Here is a 17,748-nt window from a genome sequence, read left to right as displayed (position 1 = left end):
GGAGTCCCGCCGCGCGCTCCCGCGGGACTACCTCTCCCGGCAGGCCTTGCGCCGCCTTCCGCTTCCGACCCGCGTACGGTGGCCGGGGCGGGTCCGCGCCAGTCACCTTCCCGCGCGCCTGGGACCATGGCTCAGAGCCCCCCGCCGCCCTTTGACCCCAGCAGCCCCCCCCTCATCCAGGGCTTCGCCCCCACCCCCCTCTACCGCGAGGGCTTCCGGGAGAAGTTCGTGCGCAAGACTCGCGAGAACCCGCTCGTGCCCGTCGGTGAGCTGGGGGGCGGTGGGGGTGGGAGGGGCTGGGGGAGCTGTGGGGGTGGGGCTGGGGGTGGGAGGGGCTGGGGAGCTGTGGGGCTGGGGAGCTGTGGGAGGGGCTGAGGATGGGGGTGAGAGGGGCTGGTGGGAGCTGTGGGAGGGGCTGAGGATGGGGGTGGGGGGAGCTGGGGGGTGGGAGTGGCAGGGGCTGGGGGAGCTGTGGGAGGGGCTGAGGATGGGGGTGGGAGGGGCTGGGGGGAGGGGGGCTGAGGATGGGGGTGGGAGGGGCTGGGGAGCTGTGGGAGGGGCTGAGGATGGGGGTGGGAGGGGCTGGGGGGTGGGGGTGGGAGGGGCTGGGGGAGCTGTGGGAGGGGCTGGGGAGCTGGGGGGCTGGGAGTGGGAGGGGCTGGGGGAGCTGTGGGAGGGGCTGAGGATGGGGGTGGGAGGGGCTGGGGGAGCTGTGGGAGGGGCTGAGGATGGGGGTGGGAGGGGCTGGGGGAGCTGTGGGGGTGGGGCTGGGGGGGCTGGGGGAGCTGTGGGAGGGGCTGAGGATGGGGGTGGGAGGGGCTGGTGGGAGCTGTGGGAGGGGCTGAGGATGGGGGTGGGAGGGGCTGGGGGAGCTGTGGGGCTGGGGGTGGGAGGGGCTGGGGGAGCTGTGGGAGGGGCTGAGAATGGGGGTGGGAGGGGCTGGGGAGCTGGGGGGGGTGGGGGTGGGAGGGGCTGGGGAGCTGTGGGGCTGGGGGTGTGGGAGGGGCTGAGGATGGGGGTGGGAGGGGCTGTGGGAGCTGTGGGAGGGGCTGAGGATGGGGGTAGGAGGGGCTGGGGAGCTGTGGGAGGGGCTGAGGATGGGGGTGGGAGGGGCTGGGGGGGGTGGGAGGGGCTGAGGATGGGGGTAGGAGGGGCTGGGGAGCTGTGGGTGGGTTGCTGGACTGGGGGTGCGGATCCGAGGGTGCCGGGGGAGGTGTTTGGGAGAAGGGCAGATCCTGGGGGCACAGGGGGAGTTGTCGGCCTGGGAGCCTGGGGCCCAGAGTCAGAGGGGATGCAGGGAGCAACTGAGGCACGTTGGAGGCAGCGGAGCTGAGTGATGCCTCCCCGCTCCGTGCAGTGCTCAGGACATGGGGTATGACCTGTGGCCCCCTCTGCCTGGGGGTGTGGTTCAAGGCCTTCCAACCAGCGGCTGGGGACTGGAAGCTGAAGCAGGGGAGAAGAGGTGTGGAGAGAGGAGACATTTAGGTTTGAGGAGAGGGGTGGAGGGAGTGAGGGGTGGCAGCCCCCAGGGCCCTGAACCCTGCCCCACAGATCTCAGCCTAACATCCCCTAATAACCTCGCACTGTTGTTCCTCTGTCCTTCTCTGCAGGCTGCCTCGCCACTGCAGGGGCTCTGACCTATGGACTCATTTGCTTCCAGAAGGGGAACACCCACCAGTCTCAGATGATGATGCGAGCTCGGGTCCTGGCTCAGGGCTTCACCGTTGTTGCCCTCATGGTGGGGGTGGTGGTGACAGCAATGAAAACTCAGAAGTGAGGTCAGGCTGGTGATGCACTGCACCCCCCAGAGTGTGCTTTGCGTGTTAGAAATGGACCCCTTGGCCCTGGACAGAGAGCTCCTCTCGTCTGGCTGGGGGACCAGCTCAGTGGGGGTGGTCAGGATCTACTGGCTTCTGGAGTTTTGGAAATGCAGCGAATACACCTGAGTGATTCAACCTAAAACCCGACCTGTGAGATTTCTTGACTCCAGAGGTGCTCGTCCTTTCCTGGGAGGCCCAGAGACTGTCTGTGCAAGGCCTTCCCTCCCCTAAAAGGCTGTCTCCAGTCCCTGCATTAATGGCCATTGGAACCACTACCCTGGGGACTCCCATGTGGCATGGGCTGTGCTGATGCTTAGGCACAATCAAGTGATGCACCTTTCCAGGCAGAGAGTGGGAGCAAAATACTCGTGGCAGAGAGCAGTCCCTCTCTCTGTGGTTAGATCCTGTTTAGTGCAGTCACCCCGGGCTTGTCTGGAGAGCAGGCAAGATTTATTAGGCTACCAACCATAAGCCAACTACACCGATGTTTAGCAGAGGGAGACCTGTAGCGAGATTCTGATCAGGACACTGAATTCCAGAGCAGAGGAAACTGAAGGGTTCTCATGTACTATATGAGATACCTGTTCTCTTGCTGCTGTAGTGATGGAGAGTAGGACACAGGAAATGCAGCTCCCTGGCAGTTGGCTCAGATAAGGTCTGTGGACTTTTGAATATTATATTGGGTGGAGCTTAACAGCTGTGAAACTAATCTTTAAATCCTTCCGTCCCAGCTTGGCTTGTCTGACCTAGTAAGAGTAATGAGAGGGCAGGAAAAAGTCTGTTGGATCTAATAATCGTGTCTGCTGGGTGTAGCTCTTCCCACCCTGCTTAGTGCAGGACTCTGCTGGAGAAAGGCAGAAAGCGGAGGGTATTGACAGCGCCGGCCTGGCGGTGAGGGTCCAGCACAGAGCAGCTGGCAGAAGGAAGGCACTACACACAACAGGTGGGGTGAGCTATGCAGATTTGTTCCATGGGGGTTTCCAGGCCATTTGGGTCCAGGGATCACTAGGCGGGTCCTGCCTTGCCTCTCAGGTTCCAGGCGGTTTGCTGCCCTGTGCTTGGAAACAGCCAAGTGGCCTGGAGTCTCAGAGAGCTGGTGATTGTGGGAGCCTAGGAAAGGAACTGCTCTGAGTCGAATAAAGCCATTGAGAGGCAAGGCTGGACAGAAGAGAATCAGAAACCAAGCCCTCCTGCCGCTCCCCAGGGGTTATTCCAGCCTCCTGGGCAGAGGCGGTTTCTTTCAGACGAGGGCGTTGTGGCGTTAAATCTTAGCTGAGGAGGGATTGGTCTGGTTAGCGCCTTGTTCGTTTGAAATCCAGCCGGGTTCAGAGCACTGGGGTTTGCTCGCCTGGCTCTGCCAGGGGCTGCTTCACAACAGGCAAGTGGGGCGGGTATTTCATTTCAAGGCTATGGGACAGTTTCACTAGCCCAGGTCCTCTCGGGAAGGACAGCGTGGGCAGTAGCCAGCAGAGGCAGGCCGAGCGAGGGGAGCTGGTGCGGTCACATTACACCCTGGGCCTGCCATGCGGTCTGCAGGAGGCCAGCGCGTTCACAGGCCAAATGGGTTCTCTTCACTTGGGCGCAGGCCGCTGCTTAATGAACCTGCCTTTCTGTGACGAACCCACATCTCGGCTGTCGCTGACTCTAGCTCCAGCCAGAGAGCTCTGCATTGGACCCTGGGGCTGACTTGTGTCAGGCCAGGGGGCAGCTGCTTCTACCATCGGATCCATCCAGGCTCTCTGCAACCTCCCCAAGGGCCACAAGGCCCCATACCGGGGGGGGGGGGGTCGCTGCCTGTTAGTCTGCAGAATCAAGGCCACCCCCGCTGCTAAATCCGACAGTCAGTGTCTGCTCAGGGGGCTGTGGGGCCAGCAGCAGAGCTGGGTGTAGGACCAGTGCCAAAGCCGGACCCGATTAGCTCTCAGCTCCCTGGAGGGTCGGGATTCATCAGCCAGCCTGAGCTGAGCCCACACCTGCTGTCAACTCTGCACTCCTGCCTGACCTAGGTCCCTCCTGCTTTTCCTTTGGGGGGGCCTCCCTGGGGTCTCCCGTTGTCCCCTCGGCAGGCCAGGCCCCAGCTGGCAGGCTCAGCACACCAGTTGCGGTGGAACCCCCCAGTCAGCGAGACGCGTCAGCCTAGAAAGCAAGCGGCTGGCCCCTGCTGGGTCGAGTCGGTCAGTTTATTTGTAACAGGTGGTCGTACAAGGTCACAGACACCACAGCTGGGGGGATGCAGAACGGCCCCATGGGATGGAGAGCAACAGGAGCCAGCGGTGGCGCCCGCGAGGCCCCCCGGGTCCTGCTCCCTGCTGGGAACGAGGGGCGATGGCCAGGCCCTGCGCTGGCCGGTAGGTGTGCAAAGCAGGGACTCCCGAGGGCGGGCAGGCCGGCCCCTCGCCCGCTGGCAGTAACTGATCTGCCCAGCAAGGAAGCCGGGGGGCGGCCTGCACGACGGGAGGCCCCGCCGGTACCGGCACCCACCTCCATTCATGCAAGAGCCAGGGCCTCTTCCTGCTGCTGTCGGGCCGGGCGTCTCCGAGCAGCCACATCCTCCTGCCAAGGGCCGCAGCCCGAGCCTGCTGGGGCAGAGTCCGGCGCGGCCCCACGGCAGCCCTGTCCCATTAGCTAGACGGTTCCCCTGGCCGGGAAGGGCCCCTGGGCGAGGGCCGTGCCCATGGCTATAGGGACGTGGCACTGAGCTCCCTGCCAGTGTCCCCGGCACCAGGCTGCGTGCCCCTTGCGAGGCCCCTCCCCGCCGTGCTGCGAGACACCAGGCGGACGCAGGCCGGGCAGAGAGCACAAGGACACGGCGAGGTGGGCCCCTGGGCTCATGCGCTCGTGGGAAACGCAGCCCCTCTCCTGCGGCTGCCCTGGCCGTCGGCAGAGCAGAGGGAAGGTGCTTGGGGAGGAAGCTGAGCCCCCTCCTCCCAGGGCATCGCTCGGGGGCAGAGAGTGGAGTCCCTCCAGCTGGCAGGCCAGGGGGTGAGAGGGAGGAATGGGCAGCGAGAGAATGTGCAACCACTAGGCCAGGCTGCCCCAGCCCGCACCTGCCCCCAGGCTCTCCCCGGCTGCCCCAGCCAGTGCCTGTCTCCCCCAGGCTCTCCCCTTCCTGTTCCAGGGCCCAGGCTGTGCTCCGAGGCAGGCAGGGCGTTTTCCTCGGGGAGTATCTCCCGCAGCCAGGAGCAGCTCTGCTTGAGTTCAGCTTCCCTCCCAGCCGCCTTCCCTGCGAACCAGAGGACGTGCTGGAGCAACTCAGCCCAGGGCCCCTCTAGCCTGGTGTCCCGTCGTCAGCAGCAGATGCTCCAGAGGGAGAAACAAGAAGTTCCCTGGGGGAGTTGTGAGGCCGGACCTAGCCTGGTCAAACCCAGTGATGTGTCTCTAGCCTGCCGCCTGCCCAGGCCTGCGAGCGCTGTGCTGTCCTGTGGCAGAGAGTTCCACAGGGCAGGGTTAGCCACTGCCTCTCTGGTACGTCACTGCCAGACTCTCACACTGGAGGGGCGGGCGTTGTTACCCCACCTGGCGCTCAGCTCTGCCCCACCTGCATCACGTGCCTGGGAGTCTCCTTTTCCCTGGCAGCTGCTGCCCTCGGCTGACGTCACGGGTGGGCAACCAGGAGCCGACCCTGCCCCTCTGTCACAGCCCCCCCCTTAGAGGTGGGCACACAAGGCCGGGGGCCCACGAGGAGCTGGGATTAGAACCTGGCTCCCAGCCCCCTGCTAGGATGCTAGGCAACGCTGCTCCCCGGGCTGGGCTCAGCTCTCCGCTCTGCGGGGACACCGGCTGGCCTGGGGCAGTGGTGGGAGAGGCGGGGCCAGGAGAGCCCGGGATCTCTCGCAGTCAGAGGCCTGCGCCTGTCCTGCGTCGGGGGCCGCTGCCCAGGGAATCACCATGGCAATAAATACGTGTTGGAAGAGCCCAATGCACCCTTTAAGCAAAGGCAAGTCGGGGCAGGGTGACAAGCCGCGAGCCAGCAGGAGCAGGGGCGGGGAGCGGAGGCAGGGGCAGCAGTACCCCTCCTGGCATCCGAGCCAGCCTGCTGGGATTGTCCTGGCTGGCGGGGGGCTGCCAGTCGCCCCCCCTCGGCCCCCTGCGCGCTGGTGGGGAGCAGCTAGCGGGACAGGGGTGTCTGCTTGAGGGAGATGAGCACGGAGCGCATCCGCGACACGTCCTTGCACTGCTTGCTGCTCTTGGGGTTGAAATCGCACAGCTGGGCCACCTTCTCCCACTCCGTGCCGGGGTCTTCCTCCTCGCACTCCCTCAGGAAGGCTTCCTCCGAGGCCCTGGGGGGCAGGAAGGTGCGGGGCTCAGTCCCCAGGGGCTGGGGGAGTTGTGGTGCCAGCGGGCAGGACCCCAGGGCTGCCCGATTCACCCTGCACCTCCTCTCCTGTCCTGGCTGGGCCATCCCGGAGCAGGCGTGTGGGAGAGCTGGGCCCCAGGCAGCTGCTCCCAGCCCACTCGCCAGCCCTGTGTTTGGGGCGGGGGGAGACCTGGGTAGCCAGTGTCACAACCGGCATTGGGAACAGCCCGCCCAGGGCTGCACTCCTGCCCCAGAGCCGCTGGGCTCGGCCCGGCCAGCCCTGGCCAGAGAAACGGCTGCTCTCTGGGCTGGGGAACCCTGCACGCTGCCAGCCCAGGGTGCCAGCTCCCGAGCCCCTGGCTCCCACTGCGAGCGGAGCCGCCTGTCTCCCGTGAGCGCAGGCAGCCACGGCGCTGCCCCTCGCTGTGCTCCGGCCCGGGCCTGCGCTCGCCGGGGACGCTGCCCAGCCAGGTGCAGCAACCTCCCCCTGGGCGGGAGCCAGGCCCTCTCAGCATGGGGCCAGGGGCCTGATGGGACAGCAGCCCCCGTTCTCCCTGCCTGAGGGACGTGCAAGCCCCACTCGCCTCCTGGGAACATAGTGGGACGAGGCCAGCGGGGTGCCGGCGCCCCGGCTCGAGGGTCTGTGAGGTTCGGCCCCGGGGGGGACGCGGACAGCAAGAGGCACATACACGTAGCCGATCACGTCGGCGTCCGGCTGCTGGTAAAAGGCTTTGTCAGCAATCCTAGCGCGGCAGGAGGCAGGAGAGCGGAGGCGGGCGGCCAGGCAGCGAGGGGTCAGAGAGAGAGACGGGTTAGTGCCCTTCCCCAGCGCACCGGAGAACGGCCAGGCTCCGCCCGCAGGGCAGCGCCACAGAGCCCCCGGGCCAGGCAGGCCGTGCAGCCGGACGCACCCAGCGCTGAGAGCACCAGCACCTCGGAAACCAGCCCCGCGCATCCAGGGGAGGCCTCCCTGAGCAAGCATCTCCGGGGGGCACTTCCTGACAAGCCCCGCATCTGCTCAGCTGGGCTCCAGCCCAGAGGCGGCTGCACTGAGTTCTTAAGGCTGGCAAGGGGCTGCATGGCTCTGGCTTCAGGGCGCTGGGTGCACCGAGCCACAGCAGCTCCTCCTGCGCCGAGACGGGCTCCCTGCACCGGCCGCCCGCCCCACACACCTGTTGTTAACTCGGTTCTTCTCCATCTGCTCGGTCTGCCGCACGTGCCACTCCTCCAGGTCCCTCCTGGCCTTGTCGCGCCACTCCTGCTCCAGCACCTTGGACGCAGCATCTGGGCACAAGCGGGACAGTGGCAGGCGGCCGCCCAGCTCGCTCCCGGGGGGGGCCAGAACCAGCCAGGGCTGCCGGCGGCAGGGCCGGTCAGAGTGCCCGGGGAATCAGTGGGGAGATGCTCCTGTCACCAGAGCGCCCCGCTGCTCCGGCACAAGGGGGCAGGCGCTTCCCACCCTCCCAGCAGTCACAAGGCCAGGGGCTCGGCAGCCCACAAGGCCACTGCCCTGGCGGTCAGTGCCGGCGTGCAGCCCCCTCCCCCTCCCCGCGGGCAGCAGCTCCCCACCCCAGAAACCTGGGGGAGCGCCCACGAGTACGCTTCAGGGAGCCAGCTAGGACCTGGGGCACCCACCCCCACGTCCTGCCGGGGCCGCTGGGCCTTGGGCAGAGCCCAGCCGTGCTCAGGGAAGGAGCCGGGGGACCGGCTGGTGGGGAGGGGCAGGCCGTCTGCCCAGGAACCCTGGGCGCAGTTGGTCTGAGGCTGGAAGTGCCCGGGGACGGGGGCGGGCAGGGTCTCTGCGCTCCCTGGGGGGGCTCCTGCCCCACTTACCCAGCTCCTGCAACCGCTTCTTTTGCTCCTCCCGCCACTGGCGGATGCTCTCGGGCTCCTGGGTCAGCCTGTCGGCCCGGGCGACGGCCTCGTAGGCGTCCGTGGGGCCGTTGGGTTCCTGCGGGGGACAAGCACTTCCCCGTGGAAAGCAGCCCTCTGCGCCCCTTGTGTGACAGCATCAGCCCCGGCCCCCCCGCCCCCCAGCTCCCGCGGAGCAGCCCTCACCGGCACAGCCCTGGGGAACTTGCCATTCGCTACCAACACCGCTCGCATGGCCGCCACGCCTCGCCACGCCACGCCACGCCACGCCACGCCTCGCCACGCCTCGCCACGCCACGCCTCGCCACGCCACGCCTCGCCTCGCCTCGCCACGCCACGCCACGCCTCGCCACGCCACGCCTCGCCACGCCTCGCCTGCTCTGGGGAGGGGCCATGGGCTGCGCGCTTGTGACATCATCCTAACCAGTGACATCACAGGGCAGAACAGCCCACACGCCAGTGATGTCACAGTCATTCCCACGGGCACCGTCCTGCTGCTGGGAACCAGCCCCCTTCTCTGGGCCCAGACGGCAGCACTCCCTGGCCCCCTGGGGCGCTGGGGGCAAGCCCCCAGAGGATGCGAGGGGTCCAGGCCCCTAGGTGGGGCTGGCGCTGTGACCGGAGGCCTCTGGAGTCCAACAGCAGCGGAATCCGTGGCAGCGACGGGACCCCAGAGCCCGGCTGGGGCCCCTGGATCACGGGGGCCTGGCTCCCCCTCGCTGGGGCTGCCCTGACTCCGAAGCTGAAGCAGGAGGAGGAGCAGGCCAAGCACCGGCCGGGCTGCTCCAGCTCAGAGGGGAGGCGTCACACCGCACAGGCTAGAGGCCGGATGCCACTGCTGCCCCTTCCCTCCTCGCCCAGGGGCCTCTCTGGGTCTCCTGTCTCCCCATCCAGCTCCAGCAGGCTGCCCCCAGCTCCGGGCCGTTGGCTCGCCGCTGCTCCTCGACACCCCTCTAGCTGGCTTGGAGGGGGCCAGGCAGGGGCCCAGGGCCCTGGCTTTGCCCCCCCCATTCCGAAGATGCATTGTGCTGGCTGCTCCTGGCTCCTGTAACAAGTCTGCGCCACGCTGTGAGTCCCGCCGGGCTGCGGGTGGGGGTGCAGGGCCCGGTGACACCCCCAGCCAGATCGGTCCCTGCCCTGCGCCCTGGCACAGACGAGCTGGCAGGGAGCAGCCAGGGCCCCCTCGCTCAGACGCTGACATGGGGTGTGGTCGTGGGCATCACAGAGCACCAGGTGCCCAGGCAGGATGCCAGGGTCCGAGCACACCCGCTGGCTGCCGTCCCTACGGCAGGCCAGGCAAAGGGGCTGGCTCTCACCTGAAAGACATCGCCGTCGGCAGCCGCCCCCGTCTCCTCGAAACCAGCTGCATGGAGGCAAGAGAGAAACCTGTTACCCCGGCGGGCAGCTGGCCCGGCCCCGGTTGCTGGGCTCAGCTTGGCGCACGCTCCCGCGGCAATGCCGGGGGGTCAGACGGAACGGCCCGGGGAACCGGCGTGGGGGAGGGGGCAGTGAGTCGGCGGAACAGCGTGGGGGGGGCGATTCGGAGCCGCCACGTTGGGGTGCAGAGGGACCCCGGCTCCGGCTGCAGCAGAGCCTCCCTGCCTCACCGGCTGGTGGGAACCTGGAATCTTCAACCCCCTTTCCCTGGCGCTTTGTTTCCAGGGACTGGCGCAGTCGCAGGCTCTGCTCCCCCGCGCCTGGGCCGAGGGGGGTTTCACTGCAGACTGATTAGCAGCTGCAATAGGCCCCCTCAAACATTCCCACCAGGTGAGCGGTCACGGGCGCGTGTGATTGGTCGCTCACAGGGGCAATCAGCTGCATCCCCCCACTCAGCTCCTGGGAATCCCGGGCAGGGGCTGGGCCATTTGATCTTCAGGGAGGCAGGAAGGCCGGTGCTTGCAGGGGAGCGGTCCGAGAGCCTGCGAGGGGCTGCCAGCCAGCCAGGCCCGTGGGGAGTCGGCTGCTGCCAGCGGCTCCCAGCGGCTCCCAGAGCCACACCCGGGAAATGCTGCGGCAGGGCAGAGGCGGGAGGAGCGCGTTGCGTAAGGTCTGGGACTGGAAGCTCTTGGTCCTACTCGCCACACTGGTCCTTACGCCCTGTGACCGGGCAGGCCCCTCCCTCCGGGGCTCAGTGCACGGGCCGAAAGTCGCACACACCCGAGACCTGGCCGAGACAAGCATGCCGGGCGCGGAAGCCAGACCGGGCTCCCAGCTGCTCGGCTGGGCAGCACGTAAGAAAGTGAAGACTTAGAGTCCTTCTGCCGCGTGAAGCCAGGCCTTGCCTAGCTAGCAGGGCAGGGGCAGGCCTGGCGAATCCTGCGTCCCAAGGCCAGCGGGACTCAGGGAGGGAGGATGTCTGGTTACAAACTAATGAATGCCACGAGAGAGAGTTGCTACAAAGAAGGCCCCCGCTCAGGAAGGTGACTGCAGAAGGCTGGAAATTAGACAATCGACCCAAAAGGAGCCAACGGGACTGTCTCACCCCACCTTCCTGTGCCAGGCAAGGTGAAGCCAGGAGCCCGGAGAAAGCTGGGACAGCAGGAAGGAGGGGAGGGGAGGGGGGGGGAGGAAAGACCTTGGGGAGAGACTGTAAATCCCTCTGGTTTAGGTTTCAAAATTAGGGTGAAGAGTCCCCAGGCACCTGCTCACTAAAGTGGTGTTGTTTGGCAGTGGGCACATAACACCGGCCACACTGGGTCAGACCAATGGTCCATCCAGTCCAGCATCCTGTCTGCCGACAGACAATGCCAGGCGCCCCAGGGGGAGGGGACACAACAGGGAATCCTCATGTGATCCCTCCTCTGTCACCACTTGCAGAGAAACAGAGGCTAGGGACACATTCCTACCCATCCTGGCTAATAGCCAGTCATGGACCTATCCTCCAGGAATCTAGCTAGCTCTTTTTCGAACCCTGTCAAAGTCCTGGCCTTCACCACATCCTCTGGCAAGGAGTTCCACAGGTTGACTGTGCTCTGAGTGAAGAAAAACTTCCTTTGGTTTGTTTTAAACCTGCTGCCTATTAATTTCATTTGGTGGCCCCTAGTTCTTATATAGTGGGAATATGTAAATAACTTTTCCTTATTCACTTTCCCACACCAGTCATGATTTTATAGACCTCCGTCATATCCCCCCTAGTCTCCTCTTTTCTAAGCTGAAAAGTTCAAATCTTTTTAATCTCTCTTCATACAGGACCCGTTCCAAACCCCTCCTCATTTTTGTTGCCCTTTTTTGAACCTTTTCCAATGCTAATATAGCTTTTTGGAGATGAGGCGACCAAGTCTGTACCCAGTGTTCAAGATGCGGGCGTCCCATGGATTTATAGAGAGGCATTAAGATATTCTCTGTCTTATTCTCTACCCCTTTTTAAATGACTCCTAACGTTCTATTTGCTTTGTTGATGGCCGCTGCGCACTGAGTGGATGTTTTCAGAGAACTCTCCACAGCGACTCCAAGATCTCACTCTTGAGTGGTTGTTGCCAAATTAATCCCCATTACATTGTATGTCTAGTTGGGATTCTTTTTTCCAGTGTGCTTTACGTTTATGAACATTACATTTCATTTGCCATTCTGTTGCCCAGTCACTTAGTCTGGTGAGATCTTTGTGAAGCTCTTCACAGTCTGCTTTGGTCTTAACTATCTGGAGCAGTTTGGGATCATCTGCAAATTTTGCCACCTCCCTGTTTACCCCTTTCTCCAGATCATTTCTAAATCAATTGAACAGGATTGGTCCCAGGACAGACCCTTGCAGGACTCCACTAGTTACCTCTCTCCACTCTGAAAACTCACCATTTATTCCTACCCTTTGTTTCCTGCTTTTAACTGGTTCTCAGTCCCTGAGAGGACCTTCCCTCTTGTCTCATGACAACTTACTTTACTTAAGAGCCTTTGGCGAGGGACCCTGTCACAGGCTTTCTGGAAATCTAAGTATACTATAGCCACTGGATTCCCCTTGTCCAACTGTTTGTTGACCCCCCTCAAAGAAATCTAGCAGATTAGCAAGGCAGGATTTCCCTTTACAGAAACCATGTTGACTTTCCCTCAACAAATCTGTTCATTCACGTGTCTGACAATTTTATTCTTTACTATAGTTTCAACTAATTTGCCCAGTACTGACGTTAGACTTACCGGTCTGTAATTGCCAGGATCACCTCTAGAGCCCTTTTCAAATTGGTGTCAGATTAGCTATCTCCCAATCATTAGATATGGAAGCCGATTTAAAGGCGAGGTTACAAACCAGTTAATAGTTCCGCAATTTCCCATTTCAGTTCTTTTAGAACTCTTGGGTGAAGGCCAGCTGGGCTTGGTGACTTGTTAGTGTTAAGTTTATCAGTTTGTACCAAAACCTCCTCTAATGACACCTTAATCTGGGTCAGTTTCTTAGATTTGTCACCTAAAAAGACTGGCTCAGATTTGGGAATCTCCCCAATATCCTCAGCCGTGAAGACAGAAGCAAAGAATTCATTTAGTTTCTCCACTATGACTTTACCATCTCGGAGTGCTCCTTTAGCATCTCAGTCGTCCAAGGGCCCCACCGGTTGTTTAGCCGGCTTCCTGCTTTTGATGTACTTAAAAAACATTTTGCTATTACTTCTTGAGTTCCTGGCTAGCTGCTCTTCAAACCCCTTTCTGGCTTTTCTTATTATATTTTTACACTTAACTTGGCAAAGTTTATGCTCCTTTCTATTTCCCGCACTAGGATCTGATTTCCACCTTTTAAAAGATGCCTTTTTATTGGTCGCTACTTCTTTTACCTGGCTGTTAAGCCACAGTAGCACTCTTGCAGAGATTTTACTTTTGTCACTGGACCTTTTAATTTCTGTTTAACTATCTTCCTCATTTGTGTGTCGTTCCCCTTTCTGAAATACAATGGCACCATGTTGGGCTGCTGAGGGGTTTTTCCCACCACTGGGATGTTCACTTTTATTACCTTATGGTCACTATTGCCAAGCGGTGCAGTTCTATTTACCTCTTGAACCAGATCCTCTGTTCTCCTCAGGACTAAATCAAGACTAGCCTCGCCCCTTGTGGGTTCCAGACCCAGCTGCTCCAAGACGCAGTCAGTTACGGTATCAAGACACGCTATCTCTGCATCCCACCCTGAGGTGAGGTGTACCCAGCCACTACGGGGATAGTTGAAATCCCGCACTACTATTGTCGAGTTTTTTAAATTGATAGCCTCTCTCATCTCCCTTAGCATTTCATAGTCACTAGCACGGTCCTGAGCAGGGGGTCAGTAATATATCCCTACTGCTCTAGTCTTAGTATTGGAGCATGGAATTACTGGCCAGAGAGAGTCTATGGAACATTTTGGCTCATTTAAGATTTTTACTTCCTTTGATTCCACATTTTCCTTCACGTATAGTGCCCCTCCCCCACCAGCAGGACCTGTTCCGTCCTTCCGATATATTTTGGACCCTGGTATGACTGTGTCCCATTCACTGGCCTCATTCCACCAAGTTTCCAGGTTGCTTTTTATATCAATATCCTCCTTTAAACCTAGGCACTCTCGTTCACCCATTTTACCGTTTAGACTTCTAGCATTTGTGTATAAGCACTTTAAAAATGGGTCCTTATTTATCTATCTCCATTTCCTGATGTGTTCGACTTTTTCATTTGATTGTGTCTCATCTGATCCAACCCAGACGTCCATCCTCTCCTCCCGCCGAGAACACAGAGCATCTCTATTAATCGAACTTCCCCTAAGGGATGTCTCTGTCCAGTCCATGTGTCCTCCGCACCCATCGGCTTTCCCCCAGCCCTTAGTTTAAAGGCACAGAGAGTGATGAACCCGAGGGTGCCTTGTCAGACCCAGCCTCATCCTGCAGGAGCAGAGTCCGGTTCCCTAGGCTGGCCCATGTGTAGGTACCAAGGACGTGCTTGGGAGTACGCTGTGGTGGTCCCTGGTGCTTATGCCTGGTGGTCAGGCGCGCTGAGAGCAATGGCATAAAGCAGCGTGTGGCGCTGGGACTCCGGAAGGAACGCCTGGCTGCATTCGCCGTCTCCCACGTTCATTATTTCGGATGCCACTAATAATCCCAGCAGCGCTGAAGGCGATTTGGGGCGGAGGGGAGCCAGTTTCCAGCCAGTGGAACAGGCTTGGAGGGGTGATGGTGCACCCGAGAGAGGCCTCTGCCTCCATCTAGTGGGCTCTGGGCTCTCTTGGGTGACAGTCAGCCCGGAGAGACCCTGTGTCCTGGATTCATGCCGCCAGTGCAGCTGGGCATGGGTCAGACCACCCCTGGGGCTCCCAGCCTCCTTCCTGGGAACCCAGCCAGGCCACAGCCACAGCCCAGCTGAGCTCAGGACCCTAGGGGAGGCTACTGGGGAGGGGCAGCAGGACATGGGCACGGTGAGGACGCAGACTCCCATCTTGCCAGCTGCTCCAGCCCCAGCAGGGCCTTCCATCCCCTTGCTGCTTCCTGTCCCTGCACAGCCCCGGCCGCCCTTCTCCTCCCCCCGCACACTTGCTCACACCCCAAGTAGGCGGCTACACCCAGGCTCCTGGCTGCTGGATCCTGTCAGGCAGCATTTGCAGCTGCCACTCCTGGTGCCTCCCTGGGCCCGGCGTCAGGCTCTGCTGAGGACTCGGCTGCCGGATCCCTCGGCCAGGCTAGAGAGCCAGGCCTGCTGAGCTGGTGTCATGTGTGACGGGCAGCCCCAGCCAGCGTGTGGGGCCCGGTAGTTCCCCAGGGACTGAGCTGCCTCCCCATTGCAGAGGGCCAGTGGCAGGGCAGAGCTGGGGGACATCAGTCCAGGCCCACGGGGCAGGAGTGGAGGCCAGGGGATGGCTGCCTCCTGCTCTTTAGTAAGCTGTCCGGAGAGCGAGCAGCACCAGCCCCTCCCAGGGACTCAGGCCGGGGCAGCCTGGCACGCTGACCGCCGAGCTCCAGGGCAACAGAGCGCTGGGCCGAGGCCAGAGCGTCAAGTGCTGTACAGCCGGGGCCGGGGAACCCTGAGAGCCCTGCTCCCCGGCAGGCAAGCGACCCCCATGCGTGGCAGAGAGGGAACTGGAATGCCCACGCGCCCGGGGAGACCACGGCCCTGCGGCCCAAGGGACAGAGCAGCCGCTACCCGGCTCCCTCCAGGCGGCTGGGCTCTCTGAGCCTTCCCGGGGCCCCCTCCTCGCAGCTGGGCCAGCCAGCCAAGACCGGGGTGTGCTCCGGGGGGGGAGGTGTCTGCCTGTCAAGCCAAAGGCAGCCACCGTCACATCACCTACAGTCAGCAGAGGGGCAGAGAGCAAGTGTGCCCCGGGGGGCCATTGCCCACCCCCAGCAGGGACCCCAGGCCAGGACCAGCCGCCAGGGTGCCCATTCCCCACCCCAGGCCCCAGCCATGGGGGTCATTCCCCTCCCCCAGTAGAGGTTCCAGCTGGATACAGCGAGGGGGGCCCAAACCCGGCTCAGCACCGACGGGACCATTCCCCACCGGAGGGGGGGGGGGGGGCCCCGCGGGGGGGGGGGGGGGGGGGTCAGACCCGGCTCAGCCCCGACCGGACCATTCCCCACCGGGGGGGGGGGGGGGGGGGGGGGTCAGCCCCGGCTCAGCCCCGACCGGACCATTCCCCACCGGGGGGGGGGGTCAGCCCCGGCTCAGCCCCGACCGGACCATTCCCCACCGGGGGGGTCAGCCCCGGCTCAGCCCCGACGGGACCATTCCCCACGGGGGGGGGGCAAGACCCGGCCCAGCCCCGACGGGACCATTCCCCACCGGAGGGGGGGGGGTCAGACCCGGCTCAGCCCCGACGGGACCATTCCCCACGGGGGGGGGGCCCGGGGGACGGGGGGGGGGGGGGGCAGACCCCGCTCAGCCCCGACGGGACCATTCCCCACCGGGGGGGTCAGCCCCGGCTCAGCCCCGACGGGACCATTCCCCACGGGGGGGGGGCAAGACCCGGCTCAGCCCCGACGGGACCATTCCCCACGGGGGGGGGGCAAGACCCGGCTCAGCCCCGACGGGACCATTCCCCACGGGGGGGGGGCAAGACCCGGCTCAGCCCCGACGGGACCATTCCCCACGGGGGGGGGGCAGACCCGGCTCAGCCCCGAGGGGGGCATAGCCCGCCGGGGGCCCCAGGCCGCTCGCTCTCCGCTCTCACCCCAGGCCGCTCGCTCTCCGCTCTCACCCCCCGTCTCGGGGCTCTGCTCCGGGCCCCCGGCGGCCGCCCCGAAGCCCGGGTCGCTCTCGATGCCGGCGATCTCGCTCTCCTGCTGGGCCAGGAAGGCGGCGGCCGGGTCCTCCTCCGGGGCGCTCTCCGGCGGCGAGAAGCGGCCGCAGCTCTCGGCCATGCTGGCGCCGCGCACGGAGCCGAGCCGAGCCGGAGCGGGGCCCGGGCGCAGCTGTCACTGCGGCGGCGGGAGGAGCCTGGCGGGCCGGGGCGGGCCGGGAGGAGGGAGCGGGACGCCAGCGAAGGGCCGCGGAGCCAGTGCAGGGCGCGAGGCCCGGCGCTCTCCGCCCCCCGAGGGAGGGCTCGCCCCAAGCGGGACCGCAGCCCGGCCGCTCCGGCACGGGACACCTGCCCCCCCCCCGGCCTTTGGTGCGAGATGGGGGCAGATGGGGGTGTGCGGGGCGCGCTCTCGCCAACCAGCTGTCCCTGGCGAGGCTGCGGTCCCCGCGTCCTGCAGGTCCGGGCGCGCCCCGGGGACGGAAGGCCGGCTACTCTACCCAGCTCTCCCCCGAGGAAGGGCTCGGGAACGCGGGGTGCCCCCAGGAAGAAATTCCCGAGTGCGTCTTTCTGGGCGCCCAAGGGGGTTTTGCACTGGGGGGGGCAGTCCGGTGTACCAGGGAGTGCGGCACTGGGGAGCCGTTTTAAACAAGCCCCCCCCCCTTGTGCACGGGCAGAGCCGGAGTGGGGAGCAGCGGAGGGGGGGTGAATTCCGGAGTGGGGGAGCAGCCTGGGCCGGGGGGGGGGGATGAATTCCGGAGTGGGGGAGCAGCCTGGGCCGGGGGGGGGGATGAATTCCGGAGTGGGGGAGCAGCCTGGGCCGGGGGGTGAATTCCGGAGTGGGGGAGCAGCCTGGGCCGGAGAGGGTGAATTCCGGAGTGGGGGAGCAGTCTGGGCCGGGGGGGGGGGATGAATTCCGGAGTGGGGGAGCAGCCTGGGCCGGGGGGGTGAATTCCGGAGTGGGGGAGCAGCCTGGGCCGGGGGGGGGGATGAATTCCGGAGTGGGGGAGCAGCCTGGGCCGGGGGGGATGAATTCCGGAGTGGGGGAGCAGCCTGGGCCGGGGGGGGGGTGAATTCCGGAGTGGGGGAGCAGCCTGGGCCGGGGGGGGGGGATGAATTCCGGAGTGGGGGAGCAGCCTGGGCCGGGGGGGGGGATGAATTCCGGAGTGGGGGAGCAGCCTGGGCCGGGGGGGGCCGGGGCAGGGTGAATTCCGGAGTGGGGGAGCAGCCTGGGCCGGGGGGGGGGGTGAATTCCGGAGTGGGGGAGCAGCCTGGGCCGGGGGGGGGATGAATTCCGGAGTGGGGGAGCAGCCTGGGCCGGGGGGGGATGAATTCCGGAGTGGGGGAGCAGCCTGGGCCGGGGGGGGATGAATTCCGGAGTGGGGGAGCAGCCTGGGCCGGGGGGGGGTGAATTCCGGAGTGGGGGAGCAGCCTGGGCCGGGGGGGGGTGAATTCCGGAGTGGGGGAGCAGCCTGGGCCGGGGGGGGGGGTGAATTCCGGAGTGGGGGAGCAGCCTGGGCCGGGGGGGGGGTGAATTCCGGAGTGGGGGAGCAGCCTGGGCCGGGGGGGGGGGTGAATTTCCACGGGCACGAAGGAAT

The 17,748-nt window shown here is 64.2% G+C and overlaps 2 protein-coding genes across 7 annotated transcripts; one reads left to right on the top strand and one right to left on the bottom strand.

The window, feature by feature from the left end:
- The first annotated feature begins 114 nt into the window (after positions 1-114).
- On the top strand, positions 115-1,962 carry HIGD2A (HIG1 hypoxia inducible domain family member 2A). Its single transcript, XM_075900693.2, has 2 exons — positions 115-265; positions 1,611-1,962. The coding sequence occupies exons 1-2, from the start codon at positions 127-129 to the stop codon at positions 1,775-1,777; spliced, it is 306 nt and encodes a 101-aa protein (XP_075756808.2). The 5' UTR covers positions 115-126; the 3' UTR covers positions 1,778-1,962.
- Positions 1,963-3,986: 2,024 nt separating this feature from the next.
- CLTB (clathrin light chain B) lies at positions 3,987-16,748 on the bottom strand. 6 transcript variants are annotated; one of them, XM_075900686.2, is made up of 6 exons: positions 16,058-16,743; positions 9,306-9,352; positions 7,951-8,068; positions 7,290-7,401; positions 6,807-6,860; positions 3,987-6,100 (listed from the first exon to the last, which is right to left on the bottom strand). In XM_075900686.2, the coding sequence occupies exons 1-6, from the start codon at positions 16,272-16,274 to the stop codon at positions 5,929-5,931; spliced, it is 720 nt and encodes a 239-aa protein (XP_075756801.1). In that variant the 5' UTR covers positions 16,275-16,743; the 3' UTR covers positions 3,987-5,928. The 6 variants fall into 6 exon arrangements, with proteins under 6 accessions (XP_075756801.1, XP_075756803.1, XP_075756804.1 ...); XM_075900688.2 differs by having other exon boundaries at positions 16,085-16,740; XM_075900689.2 differs by having other exon boundaries at positions 16,112-16,740.
- Positions 16,749-17,748: the final 1,000 nt, after the last annotated feature.

This window comes from Pelodiscus sinensis, chromosome 16 (assembly GCF_052426305.1).
Source record: "Pelodiscus sinensis isolate ZL-2025 chromosome 16, ASM5242630v1, whole genome shotgun sequence".
In the NCBI taxonomy this organism is placed as follows: domain Eukaryota; kingdom Metazoa; phylum Chordata; order Testudines; family Trionychidae; genus Pelodiscus; species Pelodiscus sinensis.
This window is presented reverse-complemented; position numbering and strand designations above follow the sequence as displayed.

Excerpts from the sequence above, each read along its gene's own strand:
- HIGD2A (XM_075900693.2), top strand. The coding sequence starts at position 127 with ATGGCTCAGAGCCCCCCGCCGCCCTTTGACCCCAGCAGCCCCCCCCTC. Across the intron at positions 266-1,610 it reads GAACCCGCTCGTGCCCGTCG|GCTGCCTCGCCACTGCAGGG; the intron begins GTGAGCTGGGGG and ends CCTTCTCTGCAG.
- CLTB (XM_075900686.2), bottom strand. The coding sequence starts at position 16,274 with ATGGCCGAGAGCTGCGGCCGCTTCTCGCCGCCGGAGAGCGCCCCGGAG. Across the intron at positions 9,353-16,057 it reads CGGAGAGCGAGCGGCCTGGG|CTGGTTTCGAGGAGACGGGG; the intron begins GCCCCCGGCGGG and ends GCCTCCATGCAG. Across the intron at positions 6,101-6,806 it reads GCCGACGTGATCGGCTACGT|GGCCTCGGAGGAAGCCTTCC; the intron begins GTATGTGCCTCT and ends CCTGCCCCCCAG.